This window comes from Lepidochelys olivacea, assembly GCF_965140295.1.
Source record: "Lepidochelys olivacea isolate rLepOli2 genome assembly, chromosome: 1".
Lineage (NCBI taxonomy): Eukaryota > Metazoa > Chordata > Testudines > Cheloniidae > Lepidochelys > Lepidochelys olivacea.
The window spans coordinates 11455216-11476397 of NC_140411.1; the positions used below are offsets into that span (position 1 = coordinate 11455216).

General features: G+C 44.8%; 1 protein-coding gene across 1 annotated transcript in view; it reads right to left on the reverse strand.

The window, feature by feature from the left end:
* Nucleotides 1–21182, reverse strand: part of LOC311514775 (disintegrin and metalloproteinase domain-containing protein 29-like) — a gene marked incomplete at both ends in the record, with an annotated part of 70751 nt that overhangs the window by 25756 nt on the left and 23813 nt on the right. The window contains 2 exons of the mRNA XM_084617470.1: nucleotides 7746–7823; nucleotides 15526–15709. Of these exons, the coding sequence (XP_084473596.1) occupies nucleotides 7746–7823; nucleotides 15526–15709 (262 nt within the window). The remainder of the gene's footprint in view (nucleotides 1–7745; nucleotides 7824–15525; nucleotides 15710–21182) is intronic.

The window sequence follows — 21182 nt, forward strand, 5'->3', positions numbered from 1 at the left end:
TCTCCTTGATGAAACCCCCCGCCCCTTGGTTCACTCTACTTCCCTGTAAGCTAACCACCCTCCCCTCCTCCCTTTAATCACCGCTTGCAGAGGCAATAAAGTCATTGCTGCTTCACAGTCATGCATTCGTTATTCATTCATCACACAAATAGGGAGATGACTACCAAGGTATCCCAGGAGGGGTGGTGGAGGAGGGAAGGAAAATGCCACACAGCACTTTAAGCACAGCACTTTAAAAGTTTGCAACTTTAAAATTTATTGAATGACAGCCTTCTTTTTTTTGGGCAATCCTCTGTTGTGGAGTGGCTGGTTGGCCGGAGGCCCCCCCACCGCGTTCTTGGGCGTCTGGGTGTGGAGGCTATGGAACTTGGGGAGGAGGGCGGTTAGTTACAGAGGGGCAGCAGTGGCAGTCTGTGCTCCAGCTGCCTTTGCTGCAGCTCAACCATACACTGGAGCATTCTGGTTTGGTCCTGCAGCAGCCTCAGCATTGAATCCTGCCTCCTCTCATCACGCTGCCGCCACATTTGAGCTTCAGCCCTGTCTTCAGCCCGCCACTTACTCTCTTCAGCCCGCCACTTACTCTCTTCAGCCCTCCACCTCTCCTCCCGGTCATTTTGTGCTTTCCTGCACTCTGACATTATTTGCCTCCACGCATTCGTCTGTGCTCTGTCAGTGTGGAAGGACAGCATGAGCTCGGAGAACATTTCATCGCGAGTGCGTTTTTTTTTCTTTCTAAGCTTCACTAGCCTCTGGGAAGGAGAAGATCCTGTGATCATTGAAACACATGCAGCTGGTGGAGAAAAAAAAAGGGACAGCGGTATTTAAAAATACACATTTTATAAAACAGTCGCTACAGTCTTTCAGGGTAAACCTTGCTGTTAACATTACATACATAGCACATGTGCTTTCGTTACAAGGTCGCATTTTGCCTCCTCCCACCGCGTGACTACCCCCTCAACCTTCCCCCCTCCCTGTGGCTAACAACGGGGAACGTTTCTGTTCAGCCACAGGCAAACAGCCCAGCAGGAATGGACTATACTGAGTGTCCCTGAAGAAAAGCACCCTATTTCAACCAGGTGACCATGAATTATATCTCACTCTCCTGAGGATAACACAGAGAGAGAAAGAACGGATTTTGGTTGAATGCCAGCAAACATACACTGCAATGCTTTGTTCTACAGTGATTCCCGAGTATGTGTTACTGGCCTGGAGTGATAAAGTGTCCTACCATGAAGGACGAAATAAGGCTGCCCTCCCCAGAAACCTTTTGCAAAGGCTTTAGGACTACATCTAGGAGAACCGCAAATGCCAGGGCAAAGTAATCCTTTCACATGCTTGCTTTTAAACCATGTATAGCATTTTAAAAGGTACACTCACCAGAGGTCCCTTCTCCGCCTGCTGGGTCCAGGAGGCAGCCTTGGGTGGGTTCGGGGGGTACTGGCTCCAGGTCTAGGGTGAGAAACAGTTCCTGGCTGTCGGGAAAACCGGTTTCTCCGCTTGCTTGCTGTGAGCTATCTACAACCTCCTCCTCCTCCTCATCTTCTTCGTCCCCAAAACCTGCTTCCGTATTGCCTCCATCTCCATTGAAGGAGTCAAACAACACGGCTGGGGTAGTGGTGGCTGAACCCCCTAAAATGGCATGCAGCTCATCATAGAAGCGGCATGTTTGGGGCTCTGACCCAGAGCGGCTGTTCGCCTCTCTGGTTTTCTGGTAGGCTTGCCTCAGCTCCTTCAGTTTCACGCGGCACTGCTTCGGGTCCCTGTTATGGCCTCTGTCCTTCATGCCCTGGGAGATTTTCACAAAGGTTTTGGCATTTCGAAAACTGGAACGGAGTTCTGATAGCACGGATTCCTCTCCCCAAACAGCGATCAGATCCCGTACCTCCCGTTCGGTCCATGCTGGAGCTCTTTTGCGATTCTGGGACTCCATCATGGTCACCTGTGCTGATGAGCTCTGCATGGTCACCTGCAGCTTGCCACGCTGGCCAAACAGGAAATGAGATTCAAAAGTTCGCGGTTCTTTTCCTGTCTACCTGGCCAGTGCATCTGAGTTGAGAGTGCTGTCCAGAGCGGTCAGAATGGAGCACTCTGGGATAGCTCCCGGAGGCTAATACCATCGAATTGTGTCCACAGTACCCCAAATTCGAGCTGGGAACGTCGATTTAAGCGCTAATCCACTTGTCAGGGGTGGAGTAAGGAAATCGATTTTAAGAGCCCTTTAAGTCAAAATAAAGGGCTTCACTGTGTGGACGGGTGCAGGTTTAAATCGATTTAACGTTGCTAAATTCGACCTAAAGTCCTAGTGTAGACCAGGGCTAAGACAGTTTAGCTAAGACTAGGACACATACATCCTGGGCTTCTTGTCCAGCTTCCCATTTGTGTGCGTGTTTGATTTAAATAATAATTGCATCTGTGGTCTGCACAGATCACCTTACAGACGGGCATCTGACTGCTAGATACCAACTCCTGAGAATGTCAGTTGCTCAGGCTGAACATTGTCTAGCTGGTAGGAGGGTAAGTTTATGGACTGACTCTCTCATGTTGCTTTTTAACGAGATTCGCAGTTCCATTAGTAGCTACTACAGGAGCTCTCCTTATCTCAAGCAGTACAGACCTGGATTTTCGGAGCCCAAGGATCAGGGCTCTAGCTCTTGCTCCCCAAGTCGTATAGCTGTGTCTGGGAGGAACCCTGTCTAGTCTGTACCATGCCGGGACTTCGGACAATTTATCAGGAACCCCAGTGACTCCACTGCCATGGAGCTGATGATATTTAAAACTTTCCTGCAGTGTTACACATAGATATTGCATGTCACTTGGAATTTGAGGACAAGTTAAGTCTTCCCGTTTCTCAATGTCAGTCATTGCAAAAGGATTTGAAATAACGATGTAAATCTCTTCCTGATTCCTCACATTAATTGTGGTGGATAAGCTAAACTATTACCTACAGTCAATAGCCTTTTGTCCTGCCTAGCAAATTACTCCTTTAGTTAGCATGGGATAGATTCAGTCTTACCGAGGAGAGTGCTGTCAGATGTTTGGCTGGGTGCGTGTTCTCCCATGTGTTCTCCCGTGTGCTGTCCCAGCTCTGCGCAGACAGCTGGCACAGCAAACATCAAGCGAACCACCCAATAAATCTACAGACTTGTCTCAGCGAAGGCACTTGGTTAAGTTTATTGCAGACGACGTACAGTGATAATGACGCAGCTCAATGGTTACAGGTACACTAACACATGTATGCTTGTGACAATGGACCGGCTCAGGTAGTGGCGGGACTTTCCACTAGCTCCTAGGCCAGACAAAGACACTCCCTCTGAGATACATCTTTATACACCAATAAAAACAAGTTATGTATCACGCTTAATGTATCAGAGTGCCACCCATTGCCTTGTACCTGCAGGTTAGATCAAAACATCTATATTTATTATGCTGTCATCCTGACCTTATGTCAAGGTTCCCTCCCCACTCTGAACTCTAGGGTACAGATGTGGGGACCCGCATGAAAGACCCCCTAAGCTTATTTCTACCAGCTTAGGTTAAAAACTTCCCCAAGGCACAAATCCTTCCTTGTCCTTGGATGAGTACTGCTGCCACCACCAAGTGAGTTAGACAAAAATTCAGGAAAAGGACCACTTGGAGTTCCTGTTTCCCTAAAATATCCCCCCAAGCCCCTTCATGCCCTTTCCTGGGGAGGCTTGAGAATAATTTACCAACCAAATAGGTAAACCAGATTCTTAAAAAACAGAATTTTATTATAAAGAAAAAAAAGGTAACGGAAGCACCTCCATAAAATCAGGATGGAAGGTAACTTTACAGGGTAGACAGATTCAAAACAAAGAGGATTCCCCTCTAGGTAAAACTTTAAAGTTACAAAAAAAAAAAACAGGGATAAACCTCCCTCTTAGCACAGGGAAAATTTACAAGCTAAAAACAAAAGATAATCTACCATGCCTTGCCTTATTTACATATTCTTTTTGCAATATTGAGACTCATTTTAGGATGATTTTAGGAGAAGTAGTTTTCTGACCTGATGCTTCTCTGCTTCCCCAGAGAACACACAATGCAGAGCACAAACAAAGCCTCCCCCCCAGATTTGAAAGTATCTTCTTTCCCCATTGATCCTTTTGGTCAGGTGTCAACCAGGTTATTTGAGCTTCTTAACCCCTTACAGGTAAGGAGGAATTCTAGGCTACCCTTAGCTATATGTTTATGACGCCTTATCCTTAAGATGGGTCAACATGTTCCTGTTATCTTTGGGGAATGTGTTTTTCAGGGTGTTCTTGTACCACCCTTCTGGAATGTGCTTGTGTCATAAATATAAAGGGAAGGGTAAACACCTTTAAAATCCCTCCTGGCCAGAGGAAAAACCCTTTCACCTGTAAAGGGTTAAGAAGCTAGGATAACCTCGCTGGCACCTGACCACAATGACCAATGAGGAGACAAGATACTTTCAAAGCTGGAGGGGGGGAGAAAGACAAAGGGTCTGTGTCTGTCTGGGTGATGCTTTTGCTGGGAACAGAAAAGGAGTCTTAGAATTTAGTAAGTAATCTAGCTACATATGCGTTAGATTGTGATTTCTTTAAATGGCTGAGAAAATAAGCTGTGCTGAATGGAATGGATATTCCTGTTTTTGTGTCTTTTTGTAACTTAAGGTTTTGCCTAGAGGGATGCTCTATGTTTTGAATCTAATTACCCTGTAAGGTATTTACCATCCTGATTTTACAGAGGTGATTCTTTTTTACTTTTTCTTCTATTAAAATTCTTCTTTTAAGAAACTGAATGCTTTTTTCATTGTTCTTAAGATCCAAGGGTTTGGGTCTGTGGTCGCCTATGCAAATTGGTGAGGATTTTTATCAAACCTTCCCCAGGAAGGGGGTGCAAGGTTTCAGTGAGGATTTTGTGGGGAAAGACGTTTCCAAACGGGTTCTTTCCTAATAAAATAAACCCAGTTAGACGTTTAGTGGTGGCAGCAAAAGTCCAAGGGAAAAAGGTAAAATAGTTTGTACCTTGGAGAAGTTTTAACCTAAGCTAGTAAAAGTAAGCTTAGGAGGTTTTCATGCAGGTCCCCACATCTGTACCCTAGAGTTCAGAGTGGGGAAGGAACCTTGACAGATTGCATAAGTGTTTTGTGCCTAGCACCTCTTAGGAATATGTGTTTTTACAATAGCAACCCTATGCTTGCCACATTCTGTGAGCAGGGCCTGCCTCTTGCTCACAACTTAACTTTGCTTCTACTTGAGGCCTCAGGCCTCATATCAGGCCTCTGATGCATGGGCTTATGTTTCAGGCCCTCTTCCTACTACAGAGAGGAAGTTTTTTTCTGAGATTTCCCATTGTGCTGACACTCTGGAGCCTTTCAGTCTCTTCACTAAGTAAGTGACAGAACAATGGCTGTTTGTCATAGGACTGCTGTAAAATACAGGGTTTGTAAATATTCCTAGGAAGTTCATCTATAAATGCCTAAGTTCACAGGACTCAAGTTCTATCATTTTCTTGTTGAAGAAGGGATGAAAACTGGGGAGAAAACAAAAGACAATATAGAAGAGGAGAAATGGTTGTATGGGGATGAGAAGCCTACTGAGAAGGAATAAAATTAATCAAGTATTTTGCACCATTCATCTAAGGAGCTCAAAGGACTTTGAGTCTCATGCCCTTCTGTGAGGAATATGGGTAATACTGTATCTATCAGTAAACCAAGGAATCCCAGGTAACGATGATGGTCAAAAATGTTTTATCACCACCTTCTGCTGGCTTGGAGATGACGACCTTTGCTATTAAATGAAGACCTCACCTCAGTTTGTGGCTGAGCAAAGTGAAGTGGCCCTACACACAGCACTTCTCTTCCTTCCTCTGTGTGTGTGTGTGCGCGCATGCGGGCACAGCCTCTCCAAAGTCTGCTCCATGGTTGTTGTTGGGGGAGGAAGAAACAAGCTGTCTGTCCATCCCTTCCATCCCAGGGGAGAAAAAGATCATTGGGGGGCCGGGGGAGAACGAGGAGACACACACCAAACCCCTGCCACAGGAGTTGGGAGCAGGGAAGACAGAGCATAGAGGGTAATACAGAGCCCCTGGTATGAGGGAAGGGGCAGGGTGGTTGCAGGGAGTTCCTGAAATAAAGGTGGATTGGAAGGTGGAGCAAGGAGCTTATAGGGAGAAACAGAAGATGTGAACTGGTGGATTCTCTCCTGTACCAGGGAGTTTGGCAGATAATCATTAATGTACTTATACTTAAAAAGGCATATATAGTATTTAGTTTCCCCCCCATCCCCATCTGTGTTTTGTCATCTTCTCTTAACCATTTCTGGAGCTGTTTTCCCCTATGTACTTGTAGGAATATAGACCTGGTAAACTATGATTTTAAACTAAGTTTGGATGTTAGTGCAAGTGATAAGCCTAAAACATGTAACCAAAAAGAATAAGAAATAGTGTTTGTGTTAAATTTATACAGATCCTTGAAATACCAGCATTATCTTATGTAAGGTTTAGGTCAGATGCAGTAAATAATTCTTTAAAAATTAAGAAAACATAGTTAATTGGGTACCAGGTGCAGTAAATAATTGATTGTATATACTTCTTTATTATAAAGACCTGCTTAATCCAGTAGCTGGGAGAAATACAGTAAAATAAGATAAGAAGAAAACCTGGAAGAGACGGGGTCCAGCCATTAAACTTGTCTCAACCAGTCCAAAGGTCAGAGTTCAGCCATAAACTGACTCAGACTTTAGCTAAGGGTCTGATAACCAGCAATGACATCACTTGATTATAATGTTATAAAAGGCAAAACGTTAGGGGTTCCTTTGTCACAGTTTTTTCTTATTCCTCTGCAGTCATGCCAAGATAGAAAGGTTTATCCCAAGCTTGATCCTATTGTGCATATTTGCACAATGCTTATAATTTTATTGTCACTAAAATATAATATGCTGGTATTTGTATTTTGAATATAATCAACACCAAGTGGCCTTTAGACTAATAAAGGAATACTTATGTGCACTTATGATATACTTATGATATACTTATCATGGTGAACCTTAGTAAATGTATTAGGAAAATTATTTCCAACAGCACTGCTTCAGCATTCCAGTCTTTTAGAGTGTCACCACACCTTTCTCTCCCTCCTTGGAATGATCTCGGTCATACTTATATAGGTCCAGAACACTCCCATACCCATTAGCCTCTGAGGGGGACTTCTTAATTGGAGTCTGTTACTTGTTCCCCCCACCCCACTATGTAGCAGTTCACTCTCTAACAGACGGATGCAAGACTGTGCAAGCAATGAACTTGGCCTACAGAAACAATGAAGTGTGCAACCCTCTAAATCCTATCCTTGTTTGCTCCAAGATGCATTAGTGTAATGTGCTTCATGTAGGCCTATTCTTGAAGGCCCCAGAAAACCTTTTTCTTGTGCTATGAGAATAAAACACCTGAATTTCCTGTTCTGCACTACCTCCCCAGTTGACTGTAAGTGCAACATATAGAAATAAATGTTATTAGCAATAAAATCCAAAATGGCATGAGATCTGGCTATTTTGCAGCTCTGACTGTATCATGTGTCATATGTGGCTTTTCATCAAATGATGTATAGTTGATAAGATTCTGCCTTTAAAATAGTTTAATTACTGCTTTTCAAGATCTGGTCTGACTAAAATAATCTTAAGTCTAATGTGAAGCATCACTGCTAAGAGACTAAGTTCAGTGTTCTACATATTATACTTTGAAATTCAGAGAATGTTAAAATCTTTACTACTTACCCCTCTGTTATTGCATTTTGTGTAATTACAATCGTAATCCAGAGTTTTTATATTGACACATGTCCTGTTTATACATATCTGTAAAAGTTCAGAAATAAATATACATTAGATAATAGAATGGCACTAGGAAAGCCTAGATTCTGACTGGTGATTCAATGTGGAAACCACACTATAGGTCAAAAAGAAAGGTTAATGGTAAATAACTTTTCAGATTTTCTTAGCACAGTGTGATCTTGGCACCACAGTCAAAACCCTCTAGAAAATAGGAAGCATTAAGGTCATGCATGTGCTCATTTGCAGAACAGAGTTACCTCCACTTCTTCAGAATCCATATCAGAGACTCTGAAGAAGTGGCAAGGGTGGAACTATGTGGGCATTCTACTCAAAGAGTCAGTTTCTGGCAAATAGAACTTCTCCTTTAAGTATTTTTAGTGTAAAGCCTTGCACTACTGCTTTCTTGAAACAGGCATCAGCTGCCAAGTTAAGAGAGTAATGCTGGATGAATATATCAATTGAGTTAAGGAGCAGCCATACATGGTAACAGCTAAAAGTCATCCACAGCCTCTTGACTACTGCAACATCCTTTTTTCTAGGGTGTCCCCATTGCTCCCCATCGATTCAAAAATATCATCCTAGCTCAAATATCATTTCTGACCATATAACCCTCCTCCTTCTCCTCTGTATTCCTTTACTGGCTCATCCTTTATTCATTGCATTGCATTTAAAATTCCTTACCTTCACCTGTTACCCTGTCACCTGGTCAGATTTAATCATTTTTGGCCAGTATTTCCAGCATTACTTGATAGAAAACTAGTCTGTCATTTTATATCCTATGCCTTTTGAAGAATTAAGGAAAATTCCTGCTGGGGAGATTTCCAATGAGCAGCTGCTCAAGACAGCATCTAGAGTATCAAATGGACATTTATGATTATGATTTATGCTTTATAAATAGGACCCTACCAAATTCATGATCCACTTTGGTCAATTTCAGAGTCATAAAAGTTTTAAAATAGTAAATTTCATGATTTCAGCTATTTAAATATGAAATTTCATGTTTTTGTAATTATAGGGGTCCTGACCCAAAAAAGGAGTTGGCGGGGAGGAGTTTGCAAGGTTATTGTAGTGGTGGTTGTTTTACTGCTATCCTTACTTCTGCAGGCAGCTGTGCTGCCTTCAGAGCTGGATGGCCAGAGAGTAGCGGCTGCTGGCCTTGAGCCCATCTGTCAAGGCAGAGTTGCTGCCAGCAGCAGTGCAGAAGTAAGGATGGCACAGTATTGTATTGCCATCCTTACTTCTGCGCTGCTGCCTGAAGAGCTGGGCCCTCAGTCAGCAGTCACAGCTCTCTGGCCTCACAGCTCTGAAGGCAGTGCAGAAGTAAGGATCCTCCCTAAAATAACCTTGTGACCCCCCCTGCAACTTCCTTTTGGGTCAGGTCCCCCAATTTGAGAAGCTCTGGTCTCTCCCATGAAATTGGTATAGTATAGGGTAAAAGCACACAAAAGACCAGATTTCACGGTCCGTGACACATTTTTCATGGCTGTTAATTTGGTAGGGCCCTATTTATAAATGGATGCATAGTTGAAAATCATATAGGGAGGAGAGAGTAAAGAGCTGAGTAACAACTGGATCAGATGGGACATCAACCTGAAATTCCTAGGATGATGGTGGTAAACTGAAATGAGAGGAAAAAGGGTGGATCCGGCATCAAAATACAGATTTTATTTGATGCTGTTGGGGAGAAAAGTTACCAGTTCAGAAGTTAAAGACACTGTGCAGAAGGAGAGGTCACTCGCTTTGTGCGGTAACTGTGCCTTTGATTGGAGATATTCGGTAGCAGTACCCATTTGGCCCACTCATGCACTCCAGACTTCTTCGTGCCCTGTACTGAGGATATACAGAGCTGTGCTAGTGAACTTCCCTCAGTTCCTTTTCTACCATGAAGTCCAACAAGATGAAACTCTGAAGCAAAGGTGAAGGAAGGAGGAGAATGGAGCATCCATAGGGAAACACATCTGAAAGAACTGCAGTTACTGCACAAGGTAGTAACCGCTCCTTTCAGAAGTGTGCCTGAGGATGCTTGAATTTACAGATTCCTGAGCACTATCCCTGGAAAGAGCTTTGGATTGGAGTCCAACACTGAGGACACAACTTAGTTGCCAATCGCAGCATGTGATCTGGCTGTGTGAATCAAGGCATAGTGTTGGCTGGTGCTCTACAAATTTCAGCCACTAGAACATTATTCAAGAGTGCTAGAGAAGTAGACTGGGATCTTGTAGAATGGGCTAATACCTCAGAAGAGATCCACCTTGAGAGTCTTTGAACAGACACTGTGGATTCCCTGAATCTGTCTGTAAATGAAACAAAACAGATTGGGAGTCTTTCAAAAGGGTTCAGTTTTGTCCAGACAAAAGGCTAATGCCCTTCTGACATCCAAAGTGTAGAGAACAATTTCCTCCCTGGTCTGGTGTGATTTCAGGAAAGGAGACTGGAAACTGAATAATCTGGTTAATATAGAATTCAGAAAATACATTTGGGAGAAACTTGGGATATGGTTGTCATGAACCTTTCTTCCTGAAGAATACTGTACTGGGAGGGACTGCAATTAAAGCCCCCCAGTGACCGGGTTCCCTCTCTGCTCATGGCACCTCCTGCTCGTCGCTCTGGAGATTAGCTCAGTCTCTCAGTTGCATCCTCTTCAGTGGTCTCTCCACACGTCTTCTCTCCTTATGTGGCCTCTCTCGCTCTCGGTGCTGCTGCTTCAGGTCCGTGGCTTGGTACTCCATCCAGGTTACTAAGTCCTTCCCCTTCTGGGGAAAAATCACAATCTTTATGGATGAGCTGTCTGGCAGGCATCTTCAGTGCTCCAAACCACTACCCAGTGTCCGGTAGGGGTACCCAAGTCCACCCTCTATACCCTATAGCATGCAGCCTAGACCTGTACTGGCTGTGACCTTGCTGCTGTTTCCCTAGCTTTTTCCTACCTAACTGGCTCCCCGCCTCTGGGTTTGCCATCTTCCCTCCTCTCAGGAAGTCTGTGCAGCTTGCCAGCCTGCAGCCACAAACACTTCTCTCTTTCCAGGGGGTGACTGCCCTTCCCTAGCTGCCATGCCCCTCTCTAGCCAGCTACTTGGCTTTCTAGAAGCCCCACCTCTCCTGTCCAAGTGAGCCTGTTCCTCATCAATTAACTCTTGCTTGTAGCCTAGTTAGTAGCTTAGGCCCATCTGGTCCCACCCAGCTCTTGCTTGGCCATTGTGGGGTGCATGTCCCATAACACCCTTAGTTCCCCAACTCTTCATGCAGAAGTGATACCACCTTTCACGGCCAGGTGAAGATGGGGAGAGGTGGCCAATGTCTCATGGCCCTCAGAGACTGAGTACAAGCTCCTGAAACCAGAGTGCCTAAACTGGAGGAGTTAAGGGAGACAGTAGTACACAGATGAGACTTTCTGGGACACTGTCGAGTGATCCCAGCTCCAGTCTGACAGCCTCTGTGCTGCTGAGGAGGAAGAAAGTCTTGGGGAAGGAGAACATCAAACTGGAGCAGAGGGAAATGATCCCATAGTTGGGACCCTCCTTTCATATCATGGTATCCTCTAGCACTGAGGATACCTCTTGGGAGGGAATCTCAGTTATTAGGAAGAGACAGGTAATAATAATGGGGGATTCAATCATTAGAAACAGATAGTTGGCTTTGTGATGACTGGGAGAACCATATGGTGAATTGCCCACCTGGGTGTGAAGACTGGATTTCTCGAGACATCTAGACAGACTTATGTATAGAGCTGGGGAGGAGCTGGTGGTCCTGGTACATTTAAGTATTAATAACATATGGAAATGAGGAAAGAGGGCCTGGAGGCCACATTTAGGATGCTAGGTATGAGACTGAAGTCCAGGATCTCCATGGTAGCATTCTCTGAAATGCTTCCAGTTCCACATGCAGGGTCAGTTACACAGGCAGAATGGAAGGGTGTCAATACATGGATGACAGGTTTCAGAGTAACAGCCGCATTAGTCTGTATATGCAAAAAGAAAAGGAGGACTTGTGGCACCTTAGAGACGAACAAATTTATTTGAGCATAAGCTTTCGTGAGCTACAGCTCCCTTCATCGGATGCATGCAGATGATGGTATAGGGAGCAGGGGTTTAGGTTTATTAGGAACTAGGGAATCTTTGGGGAAAGGGAGGCCTATCCAGAAAAGATGGGCGCCATCTAAACCAAAACTGATCTGAATTGCTGGCATTTAAAATTATCAAGGTGTTAGAGGAGCTTTTAAACTAGGGACTGGGGGTAAAGCCGACAGGTTCAGAGGAGCACACAGTACAGACAAAGACATCCCATAATTGAGGATCTATTAATGGGGATTCTCTACATCCTAGTGAAGAGGAGATGATGGATGTTGATAAAGTACAGGTAGGTGTAATAGGAAGACAGCCTGAGATCATAAGCCCTGATATTAGAGGCCTGGTATGAGGCTCACAGAATCTGGCAAGAACAGGGCTGATATTGCAGAAATACACATTCCTAAGAAGTGGTAGTCACAGAGTAAATACGCAAACACACCCCGATATCAAGTGGTACCAGAACATCCCTATATGAAGGATGATACAAAAACACTCCCCAAGTAGAACAGGAACATACTGACCCCTCCTAAAAGATAAGGTCAGGATGACAGTACTGAATAGAGATGTTTTGATCAAACCAACATGTACAAGGCAATGAGTGAGAACTAGCCACATCAGGGGGCAGTAACTATGTCAGAGGGGCAGTATTAATTTGTTTGTATCGGGTATAAAGATGTATCTTAGAGTGAGTATCTTTGTCTGGCCTAGGGAGGAATGGAAAGTCCCTCAGTTCACTGAGCTGGTCCATTTTTATGGGTGTGTGTATATATATATATATATATGTGTGTATATATATATATAGGTCCAGTAGAGTCTGCAGGATACTAGTACCATGCTTTGTCAACAATAAACCTGGCTGGGTGCCTTCATTCCTTAACGGATCTTGTGATCATTGGGCAGTTTGCTTGAGTTCTGCTATGCCAGCTGTCTGCACAGGGCTGGGACAGCACACAGAGGGAACACGCACACAGCCAAGCATGTATCAACATCTAACAGTAGGAACTGAAGTGAAACAGTCAGATGAAAAAAGTCCCATTCAATTACATCACATAAACAACTAAAAAATGACAAATTTAAAAAAAGTGCTTGTATACAAATGCTAGAAATCCAAATACTAAGATGGGTGAACTTGAGTGCCTAGTATTAAATGAGGATATTGATATAATAGGCATCACAGAAACTTGGTAGAATGGCAGCAATCAATGTTTGAATAATAAGAGTACAGTGGTAAAAATATACTACCAACCACCTGACCAGGATGGTGATGGTGAAATGCTCCTAGAAATTGAGGCTATAAAAAATAGAAAATTTTGTAGTAATGGAGGATTTGAACTATCCCCACATTGACTGGGAGCTTGTCACTTCAGGACATGATGCAGAGAGAAACTTTCTGGACCCCATTAATGACTGCTTCCTGGAGCAGCTAGTCCCAGAACCCATGAGGGGAGAGGCAATTCTTGATTTAGTCTTAAGTGGCGCACAGCATCTGGTCCAAGAGGTTAATACAGTTGAAATGTTTGGTAATAGTGAGCATAATGTAATTAAATTTAACATCCTGATGGGGGGAGAGGAACCAAAAGAAACCCACCACTGTGTTTCTTAACTTCAAAAAGGGGAAGTACACAAAAATGAGGAAGCTAGTTAAATGGAAATTAAAAGGAACAGTCACAAGAGTGAAATGTCTGCAAGCTTCAAGGAAACTTTCTAAAAACAATATAATAGAGGCTCCAATTAAATGCATACCCCAAATTAAAAAAAAGTAGTAAGGATAAAAAATGCCACCATGACTAAAACTAGGAGAGTAAAAAAGTTGGTTAGAGGCTAAAAGGCATCATTTAAAAATTGGAAGTCAAATCTTGCTGAGTACAATAGAGAAGAGCATAAGCTCTAGCACGACAAGTGTAAAAATATAATTAGGTAGGCCAGAAAAGAATTTGAAGAATAACTAGCAAAAGACTGAAAAACTATATAGCAAAAAAAAAAGGTACATCAGAAGCAAGAAGCCTGCCAAACAGTCAGTGGAGCCACTGGATGATCGAATTGCTAAAAGAATACTCAAGGAAGATAAGGCCATTGCGGAGAAGCTAAATGAATTCTTTGCACCTGTCTTCATTGCAATATATACTCCCTTTTCCAGATCATTTATGAATATGTTGAACAGCACTGGTCCCAGTACAGCTCTCTGGGGAACATTGCAGAATGGAGACAGTTAAGTAGCAAACTGACAATTTCTTCTTACCCTTGTTTCCTGTCTTTTAACTAGTTACTGATCCATGAGAGATTTTTCCCTGTTACCCCATGACTCCTTACTTTGCTTAAGTGCCTTTGGTGAGGTACCTTGTCAAAGGCTTACTGAAAGTCCAAATACAATATATCCACTGTATCCTTGTCCATATGTTTGTTGACCTCAAATAATTCTAATAGATTGGTGAGGCATGATTTCCCTTTACAAAAGGGGTGTTGACTCTTCCCCACAAAATTATGTTAATCTCTGTGTCTGATAATTCTGTTCTTTACTATAGTTTCAACCAGTTTGCCTGGTACTGAAGTTAGGCTTACCTTATTTGGAGGGCAGGAGGGATATCAGGGCTGTGGCAGGGGATTGGATGATCACGGGGTGGGGGGGGGCTCAGGGGTGCAGGTTTCAGGCAGCACTTACGCAAGCAGCTCCCGGAAGCACATCCCCCCTCTGGCTCAGAGGCGCAGCCAGGCAGCTCTGCACACCGCCCCGGCCGCAGGCACCACCTGTACAGCTCCCATTGGCCAGGAACTGTGGCAAATGGGAGCTGTGGGGATGGCGCCTGCTGACGAGGCGGTGCGCAGAGCCACTTCGCCATGCCTCTGTGTTCTACAGAGGAGCCGGGAGGGTGAGGGTTTGAGCCGGAGGGAGGTCATGCTGGTTGCTTCCTGGGAGACGTGCGGAGCAGAGCAAGCCCTCGACCCCACTCCCCAGCTGGAGTGCCAAAGCGGGGCAAACTCCGACCCTGCTCACCGGTGGGAGCTGGGGGCCTGATTAAATGGTTTGATGGGCCGGATGTGGCCCACGGGCCATAGTTTGCCTGCCCCTGAAATAGACCCTAGATGTTTTAACCACTATTTTAACACTTGAGGATTTTGTATCTAGATTTGTAGTTCAAACCCAGATAGATACCCAGGCGGAGAAGGCTTAATTCAAGTCTAACTATACTCAGACCATGTTGCAAGATCAACTTTTTTGTAAAAACATTCTTCCTGAACGGTATTGTCTTTTTAGTCATGCTCTGGTATATACTGAGCAAATGAAGATGGATTTAGATAGTTTAGCAACTTCAGGAGGGAAGAAGACATCTAGGGACAGATTTGTAAAGGTATTTAGGCCCTGAGGTGGAATTTTCAAAAGCGCAGAGAACCTCAGGACTGTGACACTGGCCCCTACTTACCATTTCTCCATCCACCCACAAAAGGGAATAGAACATCTCCTGATCCTTGTAAAGAGAGTTAAGTTGGTCTTCTTCAGCTGCTTGTGGGTGAGAACAGGCTGTCCTTACAGGGATCGCTAAGGTTTTTCAAGTAAAAGAAGGGAAGGAAATCTGGAGTGGGGAAGAGATGTTCAAGGCCTTCCTCTCCATTTAATCTCTGTTCCACCCTATTCACAAATCTAACTATACTTACTACAGTACCTTGTTATCACCACATGCTGTGCCATCTCCCACTGAGCCAACATCCACTGTGTCTCTCCCAGCATGAAATTCTGTACCCCAACACAAGATATCATCAACTGGGGTTTGAACTATGGACCCAAGACTTTTCATCTGAGGTATTTTTTTCACATTAACACACTGCAGTCTTCCACACAAGACATCACTGAAAGAAAAAAAAACCAAAGTTGCTTAAAAATTTATACAAGATTTAAATATCTCTGTGGGATATTTGTGGTATGTCTTACTATGGAAGAAGACAAGTCTCTCCCATAAATCTTTTCCGACACCCATTCTCTGTGTGACTTGTTAACCCCACTAATGTTCCAGCACAAATACGGATCATTCTGAACTGAACACAGCCCTTCGTGGCAAACAGGAGCTCAATGTTGCAGCAGCAAGGTGGAGAGGTGACAGCACAGCAGTGTGAAAGGCTGCTTCTGCAGTACTCCTGGCCTGATGCCGAGGAATAAAGAATTGAGTTTGTGTCCTGAATTTTGATTCTATACTGTAAGTCTACTGTTCTATCAGCAGCCCTACTACCCTCCTCTGTAAAGTGCTCTGGTATGTACAGGTGAAAACGAGTAGTTTTCTCATTTCTATTGGAATTCTCACTGGCTCTATCATTGTTGTCCTGTTTCAAATCTGAGGGATCAAATCACTGTGGTAGGAAACAATATAATGCAGTGTGAAAAAAGGCTAATATCATTCTGTGGTGTATTAACAAGAGTTGTATTTAAGACATGGGGTTAATTCTTCCGCTTGACTTGGTGAGGCCTTGCCTAGAGTATGTGTCCAGTTTTGGAAGTCATACTTTAAAAAAAGAGACAAATTGAAGAGTCCTGAGGACAAAAATAAAAATGATAAAAGGTTTTTAAAAAGCTGACTTATGCTGATAGGTTAAAGTAGGGTATGAGAAGAGTGCTGAGAAGAGAAGAACAGCTCCCAAACAAGATACATACATTTGCAATAACTGCCAAAGATCATGGAAATCTATGATAGGCCTATTCAGTCACGTGAGCCGTTGCAAACCACCTATATCATAGACTGCAATTCCCACTGTCTCTCGCAAACTAAAAGATAACAAAATGAAAGAAGACTGGGGGTGGGGTGGGTGGGGGACCTGAAAAAAGTCTTCCAAAATGTTAAGGGCTGTTATAAATAGGACAGTGATCCACTGTTCTCCTTGTCCACTGAAGGCACGACAAGTAGTAAAGGGCTTACTCTGCAGCAAGGGAGATTAAGGTTAGCTATTACAAAAAACAAACTATAAGGATAGTTAAGCACTGGAACAAGCTTCCAAGGAAGGTTGTAGATTCCCTGTCATTGAAGGCCTTTAAGAACAAGTTACACAAACACCTTTCAGGGATGATCTAGGTTTACTTGGCCCGGCGTCAACATGAGTGTGTAGACTAGCTGACCTCTCAAGGTCTGTTCCAGCCCTACGTTTCTATGATTCTATGTGATCTTTTTGGACTATGTGGCCAGCTGGGGAATCAGAGTTGAAGGGTGTGGTCAGAGGAAGCAGAAGAAAGGAAGGAGTTTGAAGAGTCTTTCAAAAAATAAAGCCTACAGTCTTGGACAGCAGCCAACTTCTGGAATCCTGACTCTGCTTGCTACAAACCAGCACTTCAGCCCTTTCTGCTTCTCATAGTTCAGAGAAAGTGCACTATAGTAGATCACTCATCTTTACTGCTGGCAGGAAGTGGAGGAGGACAAGGTGGTGGTGGCAACAGCACCATCTGCCTGGTCATTGTATTACCCAAAGGTCATAACTCTCAAAGGAAAGACCTGCAGGAGCCAAACTCAGTCAGACCTACTGAGGAATCATGGTTAAGGCTATGTTTTAGTCATAGACATGTCACGGGCAGTAAACAAAAAATTCACGGCCCGTGACCTGTGCATGACTTACTATGCGCCCCTACTAAAACTTGGGGTGGGGGTGGCTTGGGAGGGCAGCCCAGGGGGCACAGTGGGTGCTGGGGAGGGGGGCTGGCAGGGCTGGGGTAGGCTCCCTTCCCAGCTCCTGGGAAGCAATGACCCCAGCTCCTAGCTCAGGGGTGTGCAAACTTTGTGGCCCCAGGGCCACATCTGGTTATGGAAATTGCATGCAGGGCTGGGGCAGGAGATTGGGATGTGGGAGGGAGTGCAGTGTGCAGGAAGGGGCTCAGGGCAAGGGGTTGGGGTGCAGTAGAGGTGCAGAAGGGGGTTGGGATGCAGGCAGGGGGCTCAGGGCAGAGAGTTGGGGTGCGGGGTGCAGGAGGGGGTTGGGCTGCAGCCTGGCACCGTTTACCTGGAGCAGCTCCGGGGTGACAGTGGCGTGCACAGGTGCCAGGGCAGGCTCCCTGCCTGTTTGCCCTGGCCCCATGCTGCTCCCAGAAGCAGACAGCACCATGTCCCTGCGGCTCCTGGGGGGGCAGAGGGCTCTGCGTGCACCTCCCCTGAAGCTCCCATTGGCTGCAGTTCCCCATTCCCAGCCAATGGGAGCTACTGGGGGTGGTGCCTGCAGGCGAGGGCAGCGCACAGAGCCCTCTGCACCACCAACCAGGGGCCACAGGGACTGGTGCTGGACATCCGGGAGCAGCACCATGGGGGTGGCAACCCTGCGGGCCAGATCCAAAGCCCTGAGGGGCTGAATCCAGCCCGTGGGCCATATTTTGCCCACCCTTGTCCTAGCTCCATGTGCTGCCTCCGCTCCGCCCCAAGCCACGGTTCTGTAGCTCCCATTAGCTGGGAACTGTGACCAGTGGGAGCTGCGGGGGTAGTGCCTGTGGGCAGAGGCTAGGAGAAGCCTAGCTAGGAGCTAGGAGTTGAGGAAGGAGAGTTCCTGTCACCCTTCTAGGCCCTGTCCCCCAACCGCCCCTTACCCAAACTCCTGCTGCTGAGGGGTGTGGGGGCATGAGACTGCTCTAGAAGTGGCAGGTGCACCTGGCCCGGAGGCTGCCCAAGCTGCTCAGGTGGTCCTCGGGCCAGGCAGACCAGCTGCTGCAGAAGTCATGGAGGTCACGGAATTCATGACTTCCATGGCCACTGTGACAAACACAGAGCCTTAATCATGGTTGGTTCACCATGCCCAAGACCTGGTTGAAGATTGGGGGAATCTGAGGCAAGGGAAATGTGCTCATAGAGGGGTCTGTGGAAATACCTCAGTATCAAAACAAAAATAGGTATTAAATTATTCTTACAATATAATTAATTACAAACTTATTTGCACATTTCCTGAATATTAAGATACATCTACATGTATGTTGTAGCCAGGATGCTCGGTGAATAGGACAATGCATGTTATGTTCTTAGTTAGTTATGTTATGAGATGTTCAAGCTAATCAAAGGTTTCAGAGTAACAGCCGTGTTAGTCTGTATTCGCAAAAAGAAAAGGAGTACTTGTGGCACCTTAGAGACTAACCAATTTATTTGAGCATGAGCTTTCGTGAGCTACAGCTCATGCTCAAATAAATTGGTTAGTCTCTAAGGTGCCACAAGTACTCCTTTTCTTTAAGCTAATCAAAGGAATTCCAAGACGCTTCTGCTTTCTGTCATCTTGGGGATGTGTGTCAAGGGAGATCAGACCATATTTATTTCTCCTAAGAGGGAATATACAAACTCAGTAAAGCTCCATTTTTAACTTTATTTTGCTTTAATGTTCTATGCCAATTTCTTAATACTAATTTTTTGGTTAGAGATGTAAACATGGTTGTTGTGATGGGTGCTTTTTATAGAGTATTTGATAGGAGTTTTAATTCTAAAAATAGCAACTGGTAACACCATTTGGTCGAAACTAAATGAAAAGAGTGTTTTATCAAGATCAGGGCACTTCTGCCTGGAAGAAGATACCTGTTCGGTAGATATATAAATCCTTATCTCAAGAAAAACAAACGTTGTAAAGATAGTTTAGGAAAAACCTGGTCATGTAACAGACTGTAAGGATGTTCTTTACTCAGGATATTTCACAGAGGAATGTAGGGATGTGTTCTCTAAGCATAAAGTGAACCCTTCCATTCTCTTTTCGCAAAGAAGGGCCTGTCAAGGTTCCTTCCCCACTCTGAACTCTACGGTACAGATGTGGGGACCTGCATGAAAACCTCCTAAGCTTACTTTTACCAGCTTAGGTTAACACTTTCCCAAGGTACAAACTATTTTACCCTTGGACTTCCACTGCCACCACCAAACTTTATCTGGGTTCCTGAAAAAATGTAGTTTGGAAATGTCTTTCCCCCCAAAATCCTCTCAACCCTTGCACCCCACTTCCTGGGGAAGGTTTGGTAAAAATCCTTACCAATTTGCATAGGTGACCACAGACCCAAACCCTTGGATCTTAGAACAATGAAAAAGTATTCAGTTTCCTTACAAGAAGGCTTTTAATAGAAGTAAAAAAAGAATCTCTGTAAAATCATAGAATATCAGGTTTGGAAGGGACGTCAGGAGGTCATCTAGTCCAAGCCCCTGCTCAAAGCAGGACCAATCCCAGATTAAATCATCCCAGCCAGGGCTTTGTCAAGCCTGACCTTAAAAACTTCTAGGGAACGAGATTCCACCACATCCCTAGGTAATGCATTCCAGTGTTTCACCACCCTCCTAGTGAAAAAGTTTTTCCTAATATCCAACCTAAATCTCCCCCACTGGAACTTGAGACCATTACTCCTTGTTCTGTCATCTGCTACCACTGAGAACAGTCTAGAGCCATCCTCTTTGGAACCCCCTTTCAGGTAGTTGAAAGCAGCTATCAAATCCCCCCTCATACTTCTCTTCCACAGACTAAACAATCCCAGTTCCCTCAGCCCCTCCTCAGAAGTCATGTGTTCCAGTCCCCTAATCATTTGTTGCCCTCCACTGGACTCTTTCCAAATCCTTCTTGTAGTGTGGGGCCCCAAACTGGACACAGTACTCCAGATGAGGCCTCACCAATGTCGAATAGAGGAGAACAATCATGTCCCTCAATCTGCTGGCAATGCCCCTACTTATACATCCCAAAATGCCATTGGCCTTCTTGGCAACAAGGACACACTGTTGACTCATCTCCAGCTTCTCATCCACTGTAACCCCTAGGTTCTTTTCTGCAGAACTGCTGCCGAACCATTCGGTCCCCAGTCTGTAGCGGTGCGTTGGATTCTTCCGTCCTAAGTGCAGGACTCTGCACTTGTCCTTGTTGAACCTCATCAGATTTCTTTTGGCCCAATCCTCCAATTTCTCTAGGTCCCTCTGTATCCTTTTCCTACCCTTCAGTGTATCTAGCACTCCTCCCAGTTTAGTGTCATCTGCAAACTTGCTGAGGGTGCAATCCACACCATCCTCCAGATCATTTATGAAGATATTGAAGAAAACCGGCCCCAGGACTGACCCCCGGCGCACTCCACTTGATACTGGCTGCCAACTGGACATCGAGCCATTGATCACTACCTGTTGAACCCGACAATCTAGCCAGCTTTCTATCCACCTTATAGTCCATTCATCCAGCCCATACTTCTTTAACTTGCTGGCAAGAATACTGTGGGAGACTGTGTCAAAAGCTTTGCTAAAGTTAAGGAACATGTCCACTGCTTTCCCTTCATCCACAGAATCAGTTATCTCATCATAGTAGGCAATTAGATTAGTCAGGCATGACTTGCCCTTGGTGAATCCATGCTGACTGTTCCTGATCA